Source organism: Watersipora subatra, chromosome 2, assembly GCF_963576615.1.
Source record: "Watersipora subatra chromosome 2, tzWatSuba1.1, whole genome shotgun sequence".
Taxonomy (NCBI): domain Eukaryota; kingdom Metazoa; phylum Bryozoa; class Gymnolaemata; order Cheilostomatida; family Watersiporidae; genus Watersipora; species Watersipora subatra.
The window spans coordinates 35,776,222-35,798,573 of NC_088709.1; the positions used below are offsets into that span (position 1 = coordinate 35,776,222).

General features: G+C 34.2%; 2 protein-coding genes across 2 annotated transcripts in view; one reads left to right on the top strand and one right to left on the bottom strand.

The window, feature by feature from the left end:
- LOC137388953 (trifunctional enzyme subunit alpha, mitochondrial-like) overlaps positions 1-15,616 on the bottom strand; it is a 53,580-nt gene extending 37,964 nt beyond the window's left edge. The window contains exons 1-3 of the mRNA XM_068075463.1: positions 15,450-15,616; positions 10,644-10,762; positions 6,147-6,280 (exon numbers count right to left, since the gene is read on the bottom strand). Of these exons, the coding sequence (XP_067931564.1) occupies positions 6,147-6,280; positions 10,644-10,762; positions 15,450-15,504 (308 nt within the window). The 5' untranslated portion in view covers positions 15,505-15,616. The remainder of the gene's footprint in view (positions 1-6,146; positions 6,281-10,643; positions 10,763-15,449) is intronic.
- A 140-nt stretch (positions 15,617-15,756) lies between these two features.
- Positions 15,757-22,352, top strand: part of LOC137386744 (very long chain fatty acid elongase 7-like) — a 37,048-nt gene continuing 30,452 nt past the window's right edge. The window contains exon 1 of the mRNA XM_068072868.1: positions 15,757-15,800. The gene's annotated coding sequence lies outside the window, so the exon portion shown is untranslated. The remainder of the gene's footprint in view (positions 15,801-22,352) is intronic.

Below are 22,352 nucleotides of genomic sequence, written 5' to 3' on the forward strand. Positions count from 1 at the left end.
CAAAGTATTGAGTAAAACATATTAGACTGATACAGTTATTAAGTATTTCAATGGTGTTACATTCAAAGTATTGAGTAAAACATATACTGATACAGTTATTAAGTATTTAAATGGTGTTGCTTTCAAAGTATTGAGTAAAACATATTAGACTGATACAGTTATTAAGTATTTAAATGGTGTTGCATTCAAAGTATGGAGTAAAACATATTAGACTGATACAGTTATTAAGTATTTAAATGGTGTTGCATTCAAAGTATTGAGTAAAACATATACTGATACAGTTATTAAGTATTTAAATGGTGTTGCTTTCAAAGTATTGAGTAAAACATATTAGACTGATACAGTTATTAAGTATTTCAATGGTATTGCATTCAAAGTATTGAGTAAAACATATTATACTGATACAGTTATTAAGTATTTAAATGGTGTTACATTCAAAGTATTGAGTAAAACATATTATACTGATACAGATATTAAGTATTTCAATGGTATTGCATTCAAAGTATTGAGTAAAACATATGAGACTGATACAGTTATTAAGTATTTCAATGGTGTTGCATTCAAAGTATTGAGTAAAACATATTATACTGATACAGTTATTAAGTATTTCAATGGTGTTGCATTCATCAAAGTATTGAGTAAAACATATACTGATACAGTTATTAAGTATTTCAATGGTGTTGCATTCAAAGTATTGAGTAAAACATATTAGACTGATACAGTTATTAAGTATTTCAATGGTATTGCATTCAAAGTATGGAGTAAAACATATACTGATACAGTTATTAAGTATTTCAATGGTGTTGCATTCAAAGTATTGAGTAAAACATATTAGACTGATACAGTTATTAAGTATTTCAATGGTGTTGCATTCAAAGTATTGAGTAAAACATATTAGACTGATACAATTATTAAGTATTTCAATGGTATTGCATTCAAAGTATGGAGTAAAACATATACTGATACAGTTATTAAGTATTTCAATGGTGTTACATTCAAAGTATTGAGTAAAACATATTATACTGATACAGTTATTAAGTATTTAAATGGTGTTGCATTCAAAGTATTGAGTAAAACATATTAGACTGATACAGTTATTAAGTATTTAAATGGTGTTACATTCAAAGTATTGAGTAAAACATATTAGACTGATACAGTTATTAAGTATTTCAATGGTGTTGCATTCAAAGTATTGAGTAAAACATATTAGACTGATACAGTTATTAAGTATTTCAATGGTATTGCATTCAAAGTATGGAGTAAAACATATTATACTGATACAGTTATTAAGTATTTAAATGGTGTTACATTCAAAGTATTGAGTAAAACATATTAGACTGATACAGTTATTAAGTATTTAAATGGTGTTACATTCAAAGTATTGAGTAAAACATATTAGACTGATACAGTTATTAAGTATTTCAATGGTGTTACATTTAAAGTATTGAGTAAAACATATTATACTGATACAGTTATTAAGTATTTAAATGGTGTTACATTCAAAGTATTGAGTAAAACATATTAGACTGATACAGTTATTAAGTATTTAAATGGTGTTACATTCAAAGTATTGAGTAAAACATATTAGACTGATACAGTTATTAAGTATTTCAATGGTGTTACATTTAAAGTATTGAGTAAAACATATTAGACTGATACAGTTATTAAGTATTTCAATGGTGTTACATTTAAAGTATTGAGTAAAACATATTATACTGATACAGTTATTAAGTATTTAAATGGTGTTACATTCAAAGTATTGAGTAAAACATATTAGACTGATACAGTTATTAAGTATTTCAATGGTGTTACATTTAAAGTATTGAGTAAAACATATTAGACTGATACAGTTATTAAGTATTTCAATGGTGTTACATTTAAAGTATTGAGTAAAACATATTATACTGATACAGTTATTAAGTATTTCAATGGTGTTACATTTAAAGTATTGAGTAAAACATATTATACTGATACAGTTATTAAGTATTTCAATGGTGTTACATTTAAAGTATTGAGTAAAACATATTATACTGATACAGTTATTAAGTATTTAAATGGTGTTGCATTCAAAGTATTGAGTAAAACATATTAGACTGATACAGTTATTAAGTATTTCAATGGTATTGCATTCAAAGTATGGAGTAAAACATATTATACTGATACAGTTATTAAGTATTTCAATGGTATTGCATTCAAAGTATGGAGTAAAACATATTATACTGATACAGATATTAAGTATTTCAATGGTATTGCATTCAAAGTATTGAGTAAAACATATTATACTGATACAGTTATTAAGTATTTCAATGGTGTTACATTCAAAGTATTGAGTAAAACATATTATACTGATACAGTTATTAAGTATTTAAATGGTGTTGCTTTCAAAGTATTGAGTAAAACATATTATACTGATACAGTTATTAAGTATTTCAATGGTATTGCATTCAAAGTATGGAGTAAAACATATTATACTGATACAGATATTAAGTATTTCAATGGTATTGCATTCAAAGTATTGAGTAAAACATATTATACTGATACAGTTATTAAGTATTTAAATGGTGTTACATTCAAAGTATTGAGTAAAACATATTATACTGATACAGTTATTAAGTATTTAAATGTTGTTACACTCAAAGTATTGAGTAAAACATATTATACTGATACAGTTATTAAGTATTTAAATGGTGTTGCTTTCAAAGTATTGAGTAAAACATATTAGACTGATACAGTTATTAAGTATTTAAATGGTGTTGCATTCAAAGTATTGAGTAAAACATATTAGACTGATACAGTTATTAAGTATTTCAATGGTGTTACATTCAAAGTATTGAGTAAAACATATTATACTGATACAGTTATTAAGTATTTAAATGGTGTTGCTTTCAAAGTATTGAGTAAAACATATTATACTGATACAGTTATTAAGTATTTCAATGGTATTGCATTCAAAGTATTGAGTAAAACATATTATACTGATACAGTTATTAAGTATTTAAATGGTGTTACATTCAAAGTATTGAGTAAAACATATTATACTGATACAGTTATTAAGTATTTAAATGGTGTTACACTCAAAGTATTGAGTAAAACATATTATACTGATACAGTTATTAAGTATTTAAATGGTGTTGCATTCAAAGTATTGAGTAAAACATATTATACTGATACAGTTATTAAGTATTTCAATGGTGTTACATTCAAAGTATTGAGTAATACATATTATACTGATACAGTTATTAAGTATTTAAATGGTGTTGCTTTCAAAGTATTGAGTAAAACATATTATACTGATACAGTTATTAAGTATTTCAATGGTATTGCATTCAAAGTATGGAGTAAAACATATTATACTGATACAGATATTAAGTATTTCAATGGTATTGCATTCAAAGTATTGAGTAAAACATATTATACTGATACAGTTATTAAGTATTTAAATGGTGTTACATTCAAAGTATTGAGTAAAACATATTATACTGATACAGTTATTAAGTATTTAAATGGTGTTACACTCAAAGTATTGAGTAAAACATATTATACTGATACAGTTATTAAGTATTTAAATGGTGTTGCATTCAAAGTATTGAGTAAAACATATTAGACTGATACAGTTATTAAGTATTTCAATGGTATTGCATTCAAAGTATGGAGTAAAACATATACTGATACAGTTATTAAGTATTTCAATGGTGTTGCTTTCAAAGTATTGAGTAAAACATATTATACTGATACAATTATTAAGTATTTCAATGGTGTTGCATTCAAAGTATTGAGTAAAACATATTATACTGATACAGTTATTAAGTATTTAAATGGTGTTGCTTTCAAAGTATTGAGTAAAACATATTAGACTGATACAGTTATTAAGTATTTAAATGGTGTTGCATTCAAAGTATGGAGTAAAACATATTAGACTGATACAGTTATTAAGTATTTAAATGGTGTTGCTTTCAAAGTATTGAGTAAAACATATTAGACTGATACAGTTATTAAGTATTTCAATGGTATTGCATTCAAAGTATTGAGTAAAACATATTATACTGATACAGTTATTAAGTATTTAAATGGTGTTACATTCAAAGTATTGAGTAAAACATATTAGACTGATACAGTTATTAAGTATTTAAATGGTGTTACATTCAAAGTATTGAGTAAAACATATTATACTGATACAGATATTAAGTATTTCAATGGTATTGCATTCAAAGTATTGAGTAAAACATATGAGACTGATACAGTTATTAAGTATTTCAATGGTGTTGCATTCAAAGTATTGAGTAAAACATATTAAACTGATACAGTTATTAAGTATTTAAATGGTGTTGCTTTCAAAGTATTGAGGAAAAACCCGAAATATTTTGGAGCTAGAAAACAGAATTTAATACTCAGTAACAAGGCTATTACGTCATACACTGTTCCTGAAGAGTATTCTCATCGCACATCAGAACGTTTTAAAATCTTCAGATCAGGTTGTAAACCACAATATGGATACACCTGAAGAGAATGTTTTGAAGTCTTCAGATCAGGTTGTAAACCATAATATGGATACATCTGAAGAGAATGTTTTGAAATCTTCAGATCAGGTTGTAAACCACAATATGGATACATCTGAAGAACATGGACCAAAATTAGACCTTTGCGATTTTGAATCAGAGTTCTGATGATTGTGATGATCGATCTGCTCAGGTACCTACACCGTCACTAAAATCATGGCAACCACTACAGCAACAACGGTAGAATTAAGTTTTTTTGATGTAACCGAGTCATTATTAATACGCTTTTGCGGAGAACTTTCTACCAATCATGTTCTATTATGGGTCTGTGATGATCAAAGAATGCCAAAGTGGCGGTCAAATAGAAGTGGCATTCAACATTTCTATAGCGGCATTCTAATAGAAGAGGTGTTCAAATAAAGGTGGCATCCAAATAGAGGTTTTACGGTAAATCCTTTTACTTACATTCCTAAAACATTTATTCTGAGTAAAACCAAACCAATAAAACAACGCAACGCCCACACCTCTGGCCGACATCTTCACACTGCCCGCAGTCTTCCCTTAATCTGATCTAGATGGCCAATGCTAAAGGTAAATATACAAACCGCTCCTAATTTTTATTCGTTATTTCTTTGTGCTGTCTTTCCATGTCTATTTTCTATTTATTATACAGTAATATAATTCTAACATGCATCTTTTACAGGTTTTAACCATTATATATAATTTACATAAATATTATGTCCAAGTTTTATGAAAGCTTGGAATGGGTTAAGGGATTTATATTGTAACATGCATTGCTACTTATAAAACTGACTACTTATAAAACAGCTTCTGTAATGAATAGATTTTGTAAGCAGTGTGTCTATTGTATATAGTCTACTGTCTACAGGGTCTACTGTATATAATCTACTGTTTACAGGGTCTACTATATACACTAGACCCTGTAGACCCTGTAGACAGTCTACTGTCAACAGGGTCTACTGTATACAAGTTGAAAATTTTAAGTAAACATTTACAAATGAATGGAATGGTTGATCAAAAATTTCATATGATGATGGATTATTGAGCTGTAGTGAATGTAGCCCATGTCTATTTGCTGTAGAAATGCACCAATCATATGGGATACTGTTAATGAGTGCAGCCCATGTCTATTTGCTGTAGAAATGCACCAATCATATGGGATACTCCTAGTGAGTGTAGCCCAGGTCTATTTGCTGTAGAAATGCACTAATCATATGGGATACTGTTAGTGAGTGCAGCCCAGGTCTATTTGCTGTAGAAATGCACCAATCATATGGGATACTGTTAGTGAGTGCAGCCCATGTCTATTTGCTGTAGAAATGCACCAATCATATGGGATACTGTTAGTGAGTGCAGCCCATGTCTATTTATTGTAGAAATCCACCAATCATATGGGATACTCTTAGTGAGTGTAGCCCAGGTCTATTTGCTGTAGAAATGCACCAATCATATGGGATACTGCTAACAGCTCTTTTTAAAAATATCATTTTTGAACTAAATTAGAAAAGAACAATCTCATAGAACATATTCACTAATTGCATGTAATGGAACAGATGATGATAAGATGAAGGCTTTGGAAAGCATACCCACATTTAGACAATAACAGAGTGTGTTGGGATAAAGCCTTACTTTATGTCAGCGCCTGCGATAAAACAGCCTGGCTTGGCTGAGGCCAACACCACTGACTTCACCTCAGGAGTCTCATAGATATACTTCAACGCATTCAGCATCTCAGAATCTAACATCTTGTCTAGTACATTAACCTGAAAAAAAGACAGTAATTTTACATGCCTACAAACTCATTTGTGTACTAACAATAAGTGGGTCAGTTGCTATTTGAGTGGTAAAGAACGAAAGCGAAAAGATTGGAAAAAGCTCACTATATCACAGATTAAAATCATAAAGGTGACATTGGAGTAAACAGACCTTGAAAAGTATACCCATACTTTTCAAGGTCCCCTCGCCATACAGTATTAATTCATTCCAGTGTTGGCATCAGAAGGCAAATATGTCGTATTGAGGGGTATAAAAACACATAGTAATTATCTAATGCAAACACCACTTGGTAAAAGACATCACAAATTTTTGTAAGTAATGTACATATTAAAAATTAGTAACAAAATAGTATATTAACCCTAGTAACAATAGTTAACTTATAGTTAACTTAGTAACTATAGCTTCATTGCCATGGTAACCATTTTCTTACTTCTTCTTGTAATGTCGTTATAATCAATCTTATAGCCCATAGATAACAAATTAAAGTTATAATGAATAACGATGTTAATAACGATGTTAATAAGTTAATACCGAATATATATATATGTATGTAGTTATATAGCTATATACATATATTGAATTAAATTTTATAGTAAATATTATATTCAACTCTTAAATGCATAATAAACTTTCACTGTTGCTTACTTTTCACTAATTTTCGTCTCACGCAATAGCAAGCATTTACAAAACATGAAGAATGCTGAACTGAAAAAGAAAGAGCCAGCATCGTATCTCTTTCAGAGGGATTTCGGTAAAAGGCATATCAGCATTTTATAACAATCTTCTATTTTTTTCTTCTAGACAACAAGGTCTATTATGCAAAAGAAAATGATAAAAAAACTTTCTATATGTTTAAAATGAAGTAAAACACAAATATATTTACTAATGTAATAAAAGCATGTAATACATGTAATAAAAGTGGTGTCTGTCTGGCAGTCCATCTATCCACAACCAAGGTTCAAGGTTAATGTAAAAGATAGCTTTCGATGAGACTCAAACTCGTGACAATCAACTTGATAGACCGACACTAACACCTGCACCAATCAACTGCCTGTAAGTATTTCAGAATAATCGTACACCTACTTATTCCCTGCACTTTATTGGCACACCTGATGCTCTCTTACAGGGCTCTAGACGACCAGAGCACTAGCTTACACAGCGCACTAGACGACCAGAGCACTAGCATACACAGCGCACTAGACGACGAGAGCACTAGCATACACAGCGCACTAGACGACCAGAGCACTAGCATACACAGCGCACTAGACGACCAGAGCACTAGCATACACAGCGCACTAGACGACCAGAGCACTAGCATACACAGGGCACTAGACGACCAGAGCACTAGCATACACAGGGCACTAGACGACCAGAGCACTAGCATACACAGCGCACTAGACGACCAGAGCACTAGCATAGACAGCGCACTAGACGACCAGAGCACTAGCATACACAGGGCACTAGACGACCAGAGCACTAGCATACACAGGGCACTAGACGACCAGAGCACTAGCATAGACAGCGCACTAGACGACCAGAGCACTAGCATACACAGGGCACTAGACGACCAGAGCACTAGCATACACAGCGCACTAGACGACCAGAGCACTAGCATACACAGCGCACTAGACGACCAGAGCACTAGCATACACAGGGGACTAGACGACCAGAGCACTAGCATACACACGCATAATAGAGATAACCCTATACGGAGTTTTCTCTCCCAAGTGTAGCAAGAGAGAGAAAGCGAGAGCGATATTTTTAAGGCTAACTACACGATTGTCATTATTCAAATTGAATTTGAGAACTTGAACCGACGTGACACTTTCTGTTATATGAAATTTTTTTATGTAGCATGAAGCAAACTTGACATATATTTTTTTGCGAATTGTGGAATTTACATTATACGTTATACGAGGTATAAGTTATAGGCGGTATAAGTTATAGGAGGTATAAGTTATAAGAGGTATACGTTATAGGGGGTATGCGTTATAGGAGGTATACGTTATAGGAGGTATACGTTATAGGAGGTACAGTCAAACATGGATAACTCGAACTTCACGGGACCGAGCAAAAGTGTTCGAATTATCAGAGCGTTCAAGTTATCAGAGCACTGTCACAAGTCCATGTATTTACTTATTTATTAGTAGATACATGTACATATGCAAACTATAATATAAATCAAAAGCACAAATGGCTTGTTTCAAATTAAATGCTTCTAATGTAAAGTTTAAAACGTTTTTATCAAAAAGTATAGAGATTTTTCTATCACTTGAGATTGGTTTGTTGTTTGAGGTGATGTTATTGCCAGGACGTTTTTTTAGATTGACATTGGCAAAACTTGATCGTTGTTGAAATGCTCAAAAGAAAAGACATCTTTTTCTTTTGAGCGTTTTACCCACAATCAATTTTGCCGACTTTTCTTGAAGTTTATGCAACTTCAAGAAAAAGTTACCAAAGAAAAATCCCTTACTTTACCTGGGATTCGTTAAGAGCAACACTCCGAGGCAGTTCAATTAAAAGTTTTACGAGGTTTAACGGTACATTGTATATCACTCACGCTTTTTGAATGGATACTTATTGAATGTACACACGTATTCTGTGTTTAGGTCAAACGATGAATAGTTTTTTTAGCTAAGACAACGTATACGTTTAATAAACACAATTTTAAGACGTTTTAAACATTCAACATTCCGACGTTGATTCAACACGGAATCACCGTCGGAAAACTATTCGTCACGGGCTAGCCGGGTCACGCACTCAAGGATTTTCGCCACGCACATACAAAACAACATGCTGTTTTTGTTTTGTATGTGCGTGGCGAATATCCTTGCGCGCGTGACCCGGCTAGCCCGTGCTATTAATCGTATAGCAGTATAAATCAAATTTGACCAAACCTTTAGAAAAGTCGTTGACAAAATTATTTTGCCGATGGTGGTAATAACAACGCTTATGAATTACGAAAAGATGAGGTTTACCTCTATGGCTTTGAATAAAGTGATTTTCTAAAGCGATAACAACCGTTTCGGTAGCCGTTGGGCAAAAAAACAGTTCGAATTAACAGTGTTGAGTTCGAGTTATCTATAGCAATTTATCATTACGTGGGAACGGACCAAAGAAACTGTTCGAATTAACCATGTTTTCGAGCTATCCGTGGCCGAGTTATCCATGTTTGACTGTATAAGTTATAGGAGGTATAAGTTATAGGAAGTATACGTTATAGGAGGTATAAGTTATAGGAGGTATAAGTTATAGGTATACGTTATAGGAGGTATAAGTTATAGGAGGTATAAGTTATAGGAGGTATACGTTATAGGAGGTATAAGTTATAGTAGGTATACGTTATAGGAGGTATACGTTATAGGAGTTATACGTTATAGGAGGTATAAGTTATAGGAGGTATAAGTTATAGGAGGTATACGTTATAGGAGGTATACGTTATAGGAGGTATACGTTATAGGAGTTATAAGTTATAGGAGGTATAAGTTATAGGAGGTATAAGTTATAGGAGGTATAAGTTATAGGAGGTATACGTTATAGGAGGTATAAGTTATAGGAGGTATACGTTATAAGAGGTATACGTTATAAGAGGTATACGTTATAGGAGGTATAGATTATAGGAGGTATAAGTTATAGGAGGTATATGTTATATGAGGTATAAGTTATAGGAGGTATACGTTATAAGAGGTATAAGTTATAGGAGGTATATGTTATATGAGGTATAAGTTATAGGAGGTATACGCTATAGGAGGTATACGTTATAGGAGGTATAAGTTATAGGAGGTATAAGTTATAGGAGGTATACGTTATAGGAGGTATAAGTTATAGGAGGTATACGTTATAGGAGGTCTAAGTTATAGGAGGTATAAGTTATAGGAGGTATATGTTATAGGAAGTATACGTTATAGGAGGTATAAGTTATAGGAGTTATAAATTATAGGAGTTATACGTTATAGGAGGTATAAGTTATATGAGGTATACGTTATAGGAGGTATACGCTATAGGAGGTATAAGTTATAGGAGGTATAAGTTATAGGAGGTATACGTTATAGGAAGTATACGTTATAGGAGGTATAAGTTATAGGAGTTATACGTTATAGGAGATATAAGTTATAGGAGTTATACGTTATATGAGGTATACGTTATAGGAGGTATACGTTATAGGAGTTATACGTTATAGGAGGTATACGTTATAGCGGGTAGGACCTATTTGTTATAGGAGGTACATGCTATAGGAGCGTCTGCTGTATACCAGTTTCAAACTGACACATGAAAACAGGTGGATAAAGAGAATACTAGTATCAAAACACAAGATGTAAAATACTAGCAGCCACAATAAAGGAAACTCACCGGAGAGTTTGGAGTATCAAAGGTGATGATTCCAACACCATCTTGAATCTCTGTTTTTACACGATCACCTAGGAGTCGCTGTGAGGTGGAGATGTGCCGCCAATGCACACCACTTTGTTCTGTAAATCCAAGCAACAGTTGTAATATTTAAGGCAAAGCTAGTCATTAACTGCAATCTACTATGCGATGAATAGGTTTATGAGATTTACTAGTAACACTCGTGTCAAATCAAACATGGCATTTACAGACATTCGCGAAGCTTTAGATAGGCTTCCTTGCACTGTCTACTAGTGCTGCACGATAATACGATATAATTCGATGTGACGATATATTTCGGTGGATGATTTTATATTTGGTCAGTTTTCAAGTTGATATGAATATTGAAGCCGATATTTTATTGAAATATCCGCTTATTTTATTTGAAAAACTGGAGTTGTCTATTCTTTTTATTGTAAAGAGGGGACAACTCCGGTTTTTCATTCGATATTAAAGGTTGACTTGCAACCAAATTCACATTACAGTTATTTGATATGAAAAGATTCACCATGTCTTATCCTGTTGTAGGTGCAAAATATGTGGAAATGTGATTACAAGCTCTTAAAAGCTCAAAAACGAACAGTTAATCGCAGCCACACGAGACCATCGTAGTTTGGATTCTCTTTCCAAAACTGCTCAAATGTGACGTAGTTGTAGTAGATGGTTTCTGTTTACACTTTCATGCAACCTTATTCGTCGAAATATTTCTACAAATATACTTCACGCATTCAGTAAAACCATGTATATTGTTCTTACGCGTCTGTTTTATCGTCATTTTAACGCTGTCACTTTTAGCACTGATATCTTATAACTTACCGTAAAAATTCGTTTAATTTTTTAGCTTTAGCTTGAAGGAGTACATATCATTGTCTGATAATCATGACAAGCCTGTTGGTCACTTGTGATAATCGAAAAGTGCTGCAGAAATTATTTGCGAAGTATTGGGTCACATGATCAGATTACGACTTGCCGATTAGATCAAACCGAAACAAAACTGTAAAGTAGCGAGCATTTATATTTGATACGGGGTCTTCGGTAAAACCCGAAGTGTTTGTCATAAACTAGTGCTACAATAAGTTTTATATTGAGCTTTTTATTGGCCTTTCAATTCATGTGAGAACATCATGTGACAAGACAAGAACCAAATTTCATGACTATGTCAGAGAAATAAAGAGATTCCAATCTACGGCGGCTTTTCGTTTTTGAGCTTTTAAGAGCTTGTAATTACATTTCCACATATTTGGCACCTACAACACAACAGAGTAAGACATGGTGAATCTTTTGATACCAAATAACTGAAATGTGAACTTTTTTGCAAGTCAACCTTTAACCAATATCCTCTCATATCGTTCATGTTAAAGCCTAACACTATATATCGAAAGAAGACAACTCCAATGTTCGATATTTTTCGATATTCGATATATTTAGAGACCAAATAATCAAATGTACATGCAAAGATATCGTGCAGCACTACTGTCTACGAATCCTGAGGTAGTTTGGCATCGTCAAAGTCTACACATTTTTCAAAAACTGTACGATCCAGAGTAATTTTCTTGTAGACTATTTTTAAACGTTTGGCATGCTTGAACGCAAGCAGTAGTCAGGACCTGACTACTTCTTGCGTTCAAGCAATAGTCATGTCCTAACTACTTCTTGTGTTCAAGCAATAGTCATGTCGTAACTACTTCTTGTGTTCAAGCAATAGTCATGTCGTAACTACTTCTTGCGTTCAAGCAATAGTCATGTCCTGACTACTTCTGGTGTTCAAGCAATAGTCATGTCCCAACTACTTCTTGTGTTCAAGCAATAGTCATGTCGTAACTACTTCTTGTGTTCAAGCAATAATCATGTCCTGACTACTTCTGGTGTTAAAGCAATAGTCATGTCCCAACTACTTCTTGTGTTCAAGCAATAGTCATGTCGTAACTACTTTTTGTGTTCAAGCAATAGTCATGTCGTAACTACTTCTTGTGTTCAAGCAATAGTCATTTCCTGACTACTTCTGGTGTTAAAGCAATAGTCATGTCCCAACTACTTCTTGTGTTCAAGCAATAGTCATGTCGTAACTACTTTTTGTGTTCAAGCAATAGTCTTGTCTTAACTACTTTTTGTGTTCAAGCAATAGTCATGTCCTAACTACTTCTTGTGTTCAAGCAATAGTCATGTCGGACTACTTCTCGTGTTCAAATGAACGACAATGAGTTCCCCGGCAAAGAAAGGTGTTGAATTTAGAGCAAAAGACATTGTAACAATGTTAGACAGAAAACTAGAGTTGCCCCGATTCTAATATCGGAATCGGTATCGGTGCCGATATGGGTGTTAAGTATCTGAATCGGTATCGGCCGATCTTTTCTTAAAAAATCGGAAATTTCAGATAGTTTTTACAAATCAACTATTTAGCAGAAACCCGTATTTTAGCCTGCTACACTAATGAAAAATCATCAGCTGCAAGTTCCTTACTTTTACCTAATGAATTCCGGGCCTGTCACACAATCTATTTCATGTCTATAGCCCAATAAACATCCACACAGCTGAGGAATCTTTTGGTTTTAGTCAGGACGTATTTCTCAATTACAGCGATATGATTTATTGCAGCTAATCACGTACATAAGAACAATGATGAGATACAGAATGCGGTGTAATGTTTCTATTTACTAGCATTACGAAAGTAATTTGAGCAGTTGATGCATAAAGTTATCTATCTCTCTCTTGATCCTGACGATATGCTGTATCGTTTGTATCGCATAAAATAACCTCAGTGGCTTATCGGTATTTAGCCTGTCCTCCATGATCTGTGACAAGTGAGTCTTTCTTCAACACGACTGACTACATCGTTAGCGATACAAAATGAAGACGCCTCACTGAGATACTTGAATCACTAACGGTAATTAAACGAAACATTTATTTGCTTTAAACAGGTACAGGCGCAGCAGTTCGTTCAGCAGTAGAAGAGAGACTTCATTATCCCAGATAAAGAAGATACTGTACCACTAACAGTAATTATTATTAATAACAGATTTCAAGAAACATGCACTGTTTTGTTACTAGAAGCACGGTATGGCAGGATGTGGAATGTATATACATGTATATCTTTTTTCCATTAATACAAACAAATAATACATCAATATTTATATTTTCTTAGCATTATATTTATATTTGCATAATAAAATTAACAATTATCTATGCAACCCAAAAGATCTGAATCGGTATCTGAATCGGATTATTTTTCAATAAGAATCGGAATATCGAATCGGTATCTGAATCGGCTGGTGAAATTAGAATCAGGGCATCTCTACAGAAAACACCATACAAAACATAAGTCTTGTTTATAGAAACTAAAGGTTTCGGGTCATTGACTTTTGAAAGACATTGTTTTTTTCTATTAGTCAAAAAAAATGGCATTTCCTGTTAATGATTTAAAGAGGCATAGAGGTTTATAGTGTAATGGAACATGAGTTAAGGCAGTTGTCACGAAGTTTTGAAAGTCCTGATAAATATTTAGAAATCGTTTGCAACATCGAGATGAAATGTGTACTATTTTGCCGTTATCCATTTCTTTTACCACTGTTATTAAATACTCATCATAACTGTTTAAAACTTTTTCATAGGAAACCTTAATATATTTCTAGTGTTAATATATCAGGTTTTTGGAAATCTTGTAATCATATTATGATCATCTACCAGTCGTTAGGCTTCATAGATTCTTGGCCACTGTAAATTCGCAGGAATGCAAAAATGGCACTCGGATTATAGAAGTGTTTGTGCCGAACTGCAAAAATGGCACACAAAGAGTTAAATGATACCAACTATTTTATACATGAGTAGCAAACATTTCACAGACAAAAAGTAGCTGAGGCAATAGAAGCCAATAAAAACTTTCTGTTAGAGCAGTACATAAAATCATTGAGCGTCAGCATCATAGCATGAATAAAAATTGTTTTTCGTGTGATCAGAGTGAGAACTAACACATTGCCAGGCTAACTATCTTGTTTTTATTGATAATGACAATTATATGCAAAGGGTTGCTTTCTATATAAGCCACTTTGGCAACTTTTTAAAAGAAAGTTGGTAACTGGGATGTAAAAGCCTCAGCATTTTTTTTGCATAAGACACCAAGCCATTAAATTCAAGCTTTTTCACCGAAATAACAGACTTTAGACGTGTTGAGATACCCGCCGGTTATTCTGACATAAATGCTCATTTCAGTAGGGGGTCAGCTTGTTCTTGACCCATTAGCCAAGCCAGTCACTGTGTCAGTAGTCAGTCAATTGAACATCTTTTGTCTCACCGCCTCTTAGCACTCTCCCTCGCAGTTGATCATATGCACTGAAATTGTTTACACTAACTACTATTAGCGTCTGAGTTGTGGTAACTTGTAATCCTTCTTGGTTTACTCTGACAATCGCTTATACAAGGCAAAGCCTGCTCCGTCCAGAAATAGTGGCATAAAAAACTAAAAAATTTTCAATTTTCTGCAACTTACCAACCAATTTTAATTTACCACACCGGTCACTCACGTCTCCTGAGTTGTATTTCTCATAGCACTGCACAAGATCGGATAAATTCACTAGTTTGATTTACTGAAATAGTCGAAATAGCCTATAAGAAGGTCACACACCCTTAACAGTTTGAGTAAATTGAATGCAAGAACAACACGTTATGCACACATCGTTTTCGGCAGTCATTCAGCATGTCGACAGTAATTGACGAATGAAATGCTCCTGCACTAACAGGTCTGTGTACAAACATAATTCACTAACTACAACTTACGGCAAAATAATTTTGAAAAGCGGCCAGACAACAACCCAATAGTTTTAAACGACATTCTATCACGTCGATGTGCTATCAATATTTACACCCTCTGTCCATTAAATTGGAACGATCGTTCAATAGTGTATCGGAAATACAAACGCAGCCGGCGCTGGACTTTGCCCTTTAAGTGCTATTTCCTGAAGAAAATTAATCCGCAGAAGAGTGAGTATAATTTGAACAATATAGTCGAACGGGGCGTTTGTGGAGCAATGCTTCTAAACGTGATTGTCTAGCCAAGTGTCGTACGCTCTACCTGCCCAACGTGTCAAGAACGATTACTTTTCCGATTGGTTGTTGCCATGCGGCAAGGTATTTTTGGATCAGGCACTCGCAGTGTCCTAATTTCTTGCGTTAATTCTGGTATTATTTGCAGTGTTTTTTACTTTTGAATCACCAGTTACAAAGTTACACAAAAATGATAAATACGACGCAGATTTACAATAATTTTGTGCGCTTGTTTAATACATGAGTCGTCAGTCAAAAATAATTCAGTTTGCAGCGTTATGTGCGGTTGTGGAAAAATTATGTTATGCATAAGTAATCCGAACCCACACACAACATTAGTGTTGAATTTGCTTTGTCGTTGTATTTTATTTTGACCATGTTTAGTTAGTGCACTTTTGCTTAGCTTGTGGAAACTAATTTGATTATTACTGGTCCAGGTACAAGTGAAGGTGTTAAGCTATTGTGAGCAATACTGATATTTACCAGTAAAAGTTACTTATTTATTCTATAAGTCAAACAATTAAAATACACAACTAACAAAATTCTAAAACAATAATATTAAGGACAAAAGGTTAAAAGCTAATAAAAGGTACATCCTTACTCGAACGGTCGTCCGTGTTTGCTTGGCTCGATCCATGCGGCTGCGAGTTTCGATAGTCAGATGAGAGTCATGGCAGTCCTTATGTGTAGAGAGATAGGTAGTTGAGATTGTGGTGTAGAATAGGCTCAGCTGATGAAGGACAATAAGAGTCCATAGGCAGGGGAGAGAGAGAGCTCCTCAGCAGGCAGAGGGGAGAGCGTCCAAGGAGGTCCTCAGGAAGAGAGAAAGATGGAATTAGAGATGGGAATAAAGATCCTGAGTCATTGGAGCTGTTTTCTTTTATAGATGTCTGGCATGTGGTATGATTAGCCTGTGGGTGTAGGCTGAGTGTTAAGGTTCAATGCTTTTTGTTAGGCGTGTGAAGATATCTTGTTTGCGTAAGTCTTCAGCTGGTGCACATGATGTTGACATGTAGGGTGGAGCTCGTGACTTACTCCTGGTATCTAGGTCATGTTTGATAGGAGTGGCAAATCTGGATGTGACTCATTTTGATTCGTCTCTAATGTTTCTCTGGTGACTTTTTGATGATGATGGTTGGTAGGTTTTGTTGCTTCGACTTCTCTTTGGCATGTTCTCCATCTGGTGTTGACGCAGTTTGCTTTCTTCCAATTAATTGATTTCTTCCAATTCTGAAGTTCATAATTTTCTTTCGACGTTTCCAATTATTGAATCATTCGATTTCTTTTAGGCATCTTGCTGCTTGTAGGCATTATATGCTTATCCTGTGATCTGGCTGCATTCCCTGTTGGTATCCTGTTTCCACAGTATCTTCATACAACAGCAGCACTCACTGCTTGTTTTAAGAGATCAAGAAAAAGAATCAAGATTAAGCAATCAATCGAGATCAAGCGATAAGGTGTTAAGGGTGGAGTAAGGAGGAAAAACTAGTTTCATTTACTTTTGTCTTCCTTTCGCTAATGATCAAATATTTTAGGGTTTGATGTGATCGAATGGTTTGACTGTCACATTTTAATACACCACCGTGTTATGAATAAGAATTTTGTTTAAACTGACAATGTTTATATATGCAAGCTTATAAATGGCAGTTTTAACGTAATTAGTCGAGGCTGCTTCTAGTTCGTACTTTAGGTGATTCTCTGTTTTGTAGTAGCATTTCACCGCTGAAAAATCTAATTTAAAGCAGCATTTACCAAAAATGTATTCAAAATATATAAACTCTTTCATTAGTGTTAGTCATCGATAGTTTCAAATCTTTACATCAAAGTTGTAAACTTAAATGTCTATGATGTAGAGATATTGATTATATGTTTAAGCAGACCCGGGCTATGACCACAGGCTATAAGCTATGTGCGCAAATGCTGTAAAATAGAGAAAGAGACAAGCAGCTCTCGATGAACATTAGTGATTACAAATGTATCAAACTGCCAACTTTGTTTCATGACTATGCGTTTTAAGTAAACCCTACTAGGCAAGAGTAGGCAATTCCCAAATCGAGGGCGAGCCGGCACCAGACTCGAGGGTGAGTTGATAAACAAACTCGAGGGTGAGCCGATAAACAGATTCGAGGGTGAGCTGATAGACAGACTTGAGGGCACACCGATAAACACATTTGAGGGCGAGCCAATAAACAGACTCAAGGGCAAGCTGATAAACAGACTCGATAGTGAGCCAATAAACAAACTCGAGGTTTAGCCGATAAACAGATTTGAGGGTGAGCCGATAAACAGACTCAGGGGCGAGTCGATAAACAGACTCGAAGGTGAGCCGATAAATAGACTCCTGGGTGCCTTCTCCCAACTTTTACATCTTGGTGAGCCAATCGCAATAATTCATCATGTTCAGTCAATAGCCCTTATGGAGAATGCAGCTATGATTTGCTGACAGTTATCACAAGACCGAGGTCGAAAACAGTGACAAGAATTATCCCTCCTATACTCCCACCAATATCATGGCACGCAATAAGAATTATTGTTCGGTCAATAGCACATATATAGTAAATGCAGCTATAATACGTTGCCTGATATCACAACGAGAAAGTCAAAGACAAGTGACAAAGACGGTGACAAGAATTTGATACTCTACTTTTTCTTGTGCAATCAAGCAGAGCTATAGTTGAAGAACACAGTATCTTTAGTGCTACTATAACTCACAGCACCCGGCAGTAACACACCAAGTAATGGTAAAACTAAAAGGTTATATAGCAAACCAAGGGGAGTATCCACAGTTGATTGGCTGCACAATAAATAGGTCGACTGTTACCGCAATAAAATATTTTGAACACAAAAACAATCATATTATTTAACTAATCACGTAATACGAGTATTCACAATTTTTTAAGTATTTGTATAGTAACACTAGCCGAATGCCCGCATTACACGGGCATCAAAAAACAGCTTATAAACAGTGGCAGGTAGTTTAGTTGCCTGCCATTAGCCTGGTACATCGCCAATGAATGATATAAGTACACGACTATCTGTATTGCTAAACTTAGAGCATTGCGTAATTCAGAGTGCTATGTGTATTTTAGCCGGCAGAGCGACTCATATCGCATCTCGCGTAGCGCAAATGGTAAAGATATCACCTGCTTACCAGGTGATTCCAAGATCAAATCCAGCACAAACCGAATCATTCATTTCTAGTTTTTAGTAGCTATATCTGGACACATCGAATGACAAACTTTGAGATTTATATACAGTGAAACATGGATAACTCGCCCTCGGATATAGCGAACACATGGTTAACTCGAATGGATTTGCTTGGTCCGTTCCCACGCAATGATAAATGGCTCTATATAACTCGAACTCAACACTGTTATAACGAACTGTTTTTTGCCCAACGGCTACCGAAACGGTTGCTATCGCTTTAGAAAATCACTTTATTCCAAGCCATAGAAGTAAACCTCAACTTTTCGTAATTCATAAGCGTCGTTATTACCTCCATCGGCAAAATATTTTTGTCAACGACTTTTCTAAAGGTTTGGTAAAATTTGATTTATCCTACTATACGATGAATAGCACGGGCTAGCCGGGTCACGCGCGCAAGGATTTTCGCCACGCACATACAAAACAAAAACAGCATGTTGTTTCTTTTGTATTTGCGTGGCGAAAATCCTTGAGTGCGTGACCCGGCTAGCCCGTGATGAATAGTTTTCCTACGTTGATTCCGTGTTGAATCAATGTCGGAATGTTGAATGTTTAAAACGTCTTAAAAATTGTTGTAATTAAACGTATACGTTGTCTTAGCTAAAAAAAACTTCGTTTGACCTAAACACAGAATACGTGTGTACATTCAATAAGTATCCATTCAAAAAGCGTGAGTGGTATACAATGTACCGTAAAACCTCATAAAACTTTTAATTGAACTGCCTCGGAGTGTTGCTCTTAACGAATCCCAGCTAAAGTAAGGTAATCTTTGCATAAACTTCAAGAAAAATCTGCAAAATTGATCGTGGATAAAACGCTCAAAAGAAAAAGATGTCTTTTCTTTTGAGCATTTCAGCAACGATCAAGTTTTGCCAATGTCAATCTAAAAAGCGTCCTGGCAATAACATCACCTCAAACAACAAACCAATCTCAAGTGATAGAAAAATCTCTATACTTTTTGATAAAAACGTTTTAAGCTTTATATTAGAAGCATTAAATTTAAAACAAGTCATTTGTGCTTTTGATTTATATTATAGTTTGTATATGTTCATGTATCTACTAATAAATAAGTAAATACATGGACTTGTGACAGTGCTCTGATAACTTGAACGCTCTGATAATTCGAACATTTTTGCTCGGTCCCTTGAAGTTTGAGTTATCCGAGTTTCACTGTATATATATATATACATACGACAAGAGATGCTTCGCATGGCTCATGCCTCCCGTTGGATAAAACATGCACGGCTGAACCTTGATATTCAAAGTTAATCAGATACTATATTTGTTTCCTATGTAAAAACTGTCATACATCGGAGGAAATATTTTTATAAATATTCCCTCTACTTTATTTTATTCAATCTCAAACTTATAAAACAGTAAGTTCTTCAAGTACATCTCCATACACCTATTGTCATACACGTATCTCCATACACGTATCTCCATACACGTATCTCCATACACCTATCTCCATACACCTATCTCCATACACCTATCTCCATACACCTATCTCCAAAATCTCTATACTTTTTGATAAATACGTTTTAAACTTTACATTAGAAGCATTTAATTTGAAACAAGCCATTTGTGCTTTTGATTTATATTATAGTTTGTATATGTACATGTATCTACTAATAAATAAGTAAATACATGGACTTGTGACAGTGCTCTGATAACTTGAACACTCTGATAATTCGAACACTTTTGCTCGGTCCCTTGAAGTTTGAGTTATCCGAGTTTCACTGTATATACAGTGCACCCTCGAGATACGATGTTAATCCGTTCCAAGGTTGGCATTGTATAGTGAAAAAATCGTATGTAGGGGTATAGAAACCATTGTAATTACACAATGCAAAGAAAAATGGTAAAAATTGTCCAAAATTTTATAAAAATGTTGTACATATTAAAAATTAGTAACAAAATACTATGTTAACTTTAATAGCTATAGTTACCTACAGTAGCTGCATTGTATTAAGTGCACCTAGTGCTTATAATCTGCAAAACTGTAAAATGCAACATCATGTGTGTACGAAATGCAGTACGCACCGTAAGGAGTTCTTACTATCAAGACGTACGTACAGCATAAGCTTTTAATTCACTTCAAATATGTTTAGCTTACTAAACACACATTCAAAGCTAGTTAAAGCTGTGTTTCAGTATGTATTTGTAACTATTTCATTAAATTTTAACTTTTCATCACTAATATCTTTTCGCTTCCCAGCTTTTACTTTAGCCTTTAGCGTGTCTGGTTAAAACTTTTTTAAACCTAACTTGACCGTAAAAGCTGTGCGTTGCAATTCTCAAAAACGGCCTCTCGTACACTTGACCATATAATGGCCATCAAAAAATGAAATTTTATTTACTATACAGTAGTGTACGCACATACCTTTGGAGTAACGTGACTTGAGCTGTTGATTTAGTTTATTATTTTTGGGTCGTGACAAGCAGAAATTGCCAGGAAGACACAACTTTGCTGCTGGTACAGAGAGTGCTCGAAGAAAATAAGCTAACTTGGTGCGGATTATTACTTATTGAGGATGTCGCTTGCTCGTGCACTGTAAATGCTGGTGCAGTGCAGAAAATTGCTAGCTAGCTAACATTTGTAAAAAGATTCAGAGAAGGTTGTACAGTAGTTTGTCTTGAATGAAACGTGCACAGAAATCAATGTACCCATACATACATAGGTTTATACGTATTTATACCCTAAACGGCATGGTTTTAGCATCTTCTAGAAAGTAATATGGATGCGTCAACTATCTTGAGTAGCTAGTTATATATGAGTTACATACATACGATGATTTGTATTTACGTAGTAAAAAACAGGCCTATCTGCAAAGACATGGTTAAACAAGAAAATAAAACAAAATCAAAATGAAATAAATAAAACATAAAATTTATTAAATAAAGCACGAAAAAATGCCAAACAAAGAAGATAAATAATGATATGCATTTTACAGTATTGTTTTTATGTACCAGTTCACATCGGTAAATTAACACTTCACAATTTTCTGTCGATGTAGGTTTTTATGTCTCTTCTACATTCCGTGTATTGCTTTCAACTCCTTCAAGTCGTCAGTCGTAAGCTCCTCCTTGTGCTTGCTTCAACGAATTTCTTATTTTTAATAATTGCAATTGTTGACTGGTTGCGAACATATTCCTTGGCAATGTTAACAATACAGGCGTCTTCTTCCTATTTATTTATGACCTCCAACTCTGTTGTCATGGAAATCATTTTTCCTTTGTATGGTAGAGGGATTATAATGCTAAAAATGGATACTCGCTCCAGACTTGCCAACTCAAGAGCGGGGCAATGCGTGAGATTTGGTTTTGGGGCAATTGATGTATTAATGATAGTATATATGAAATTGTGGAATTAGGGGCAAAAATCTCACGCATTTTCCTTTTTTCTTTGGAGTGATTGCGTGAGTCTCACGT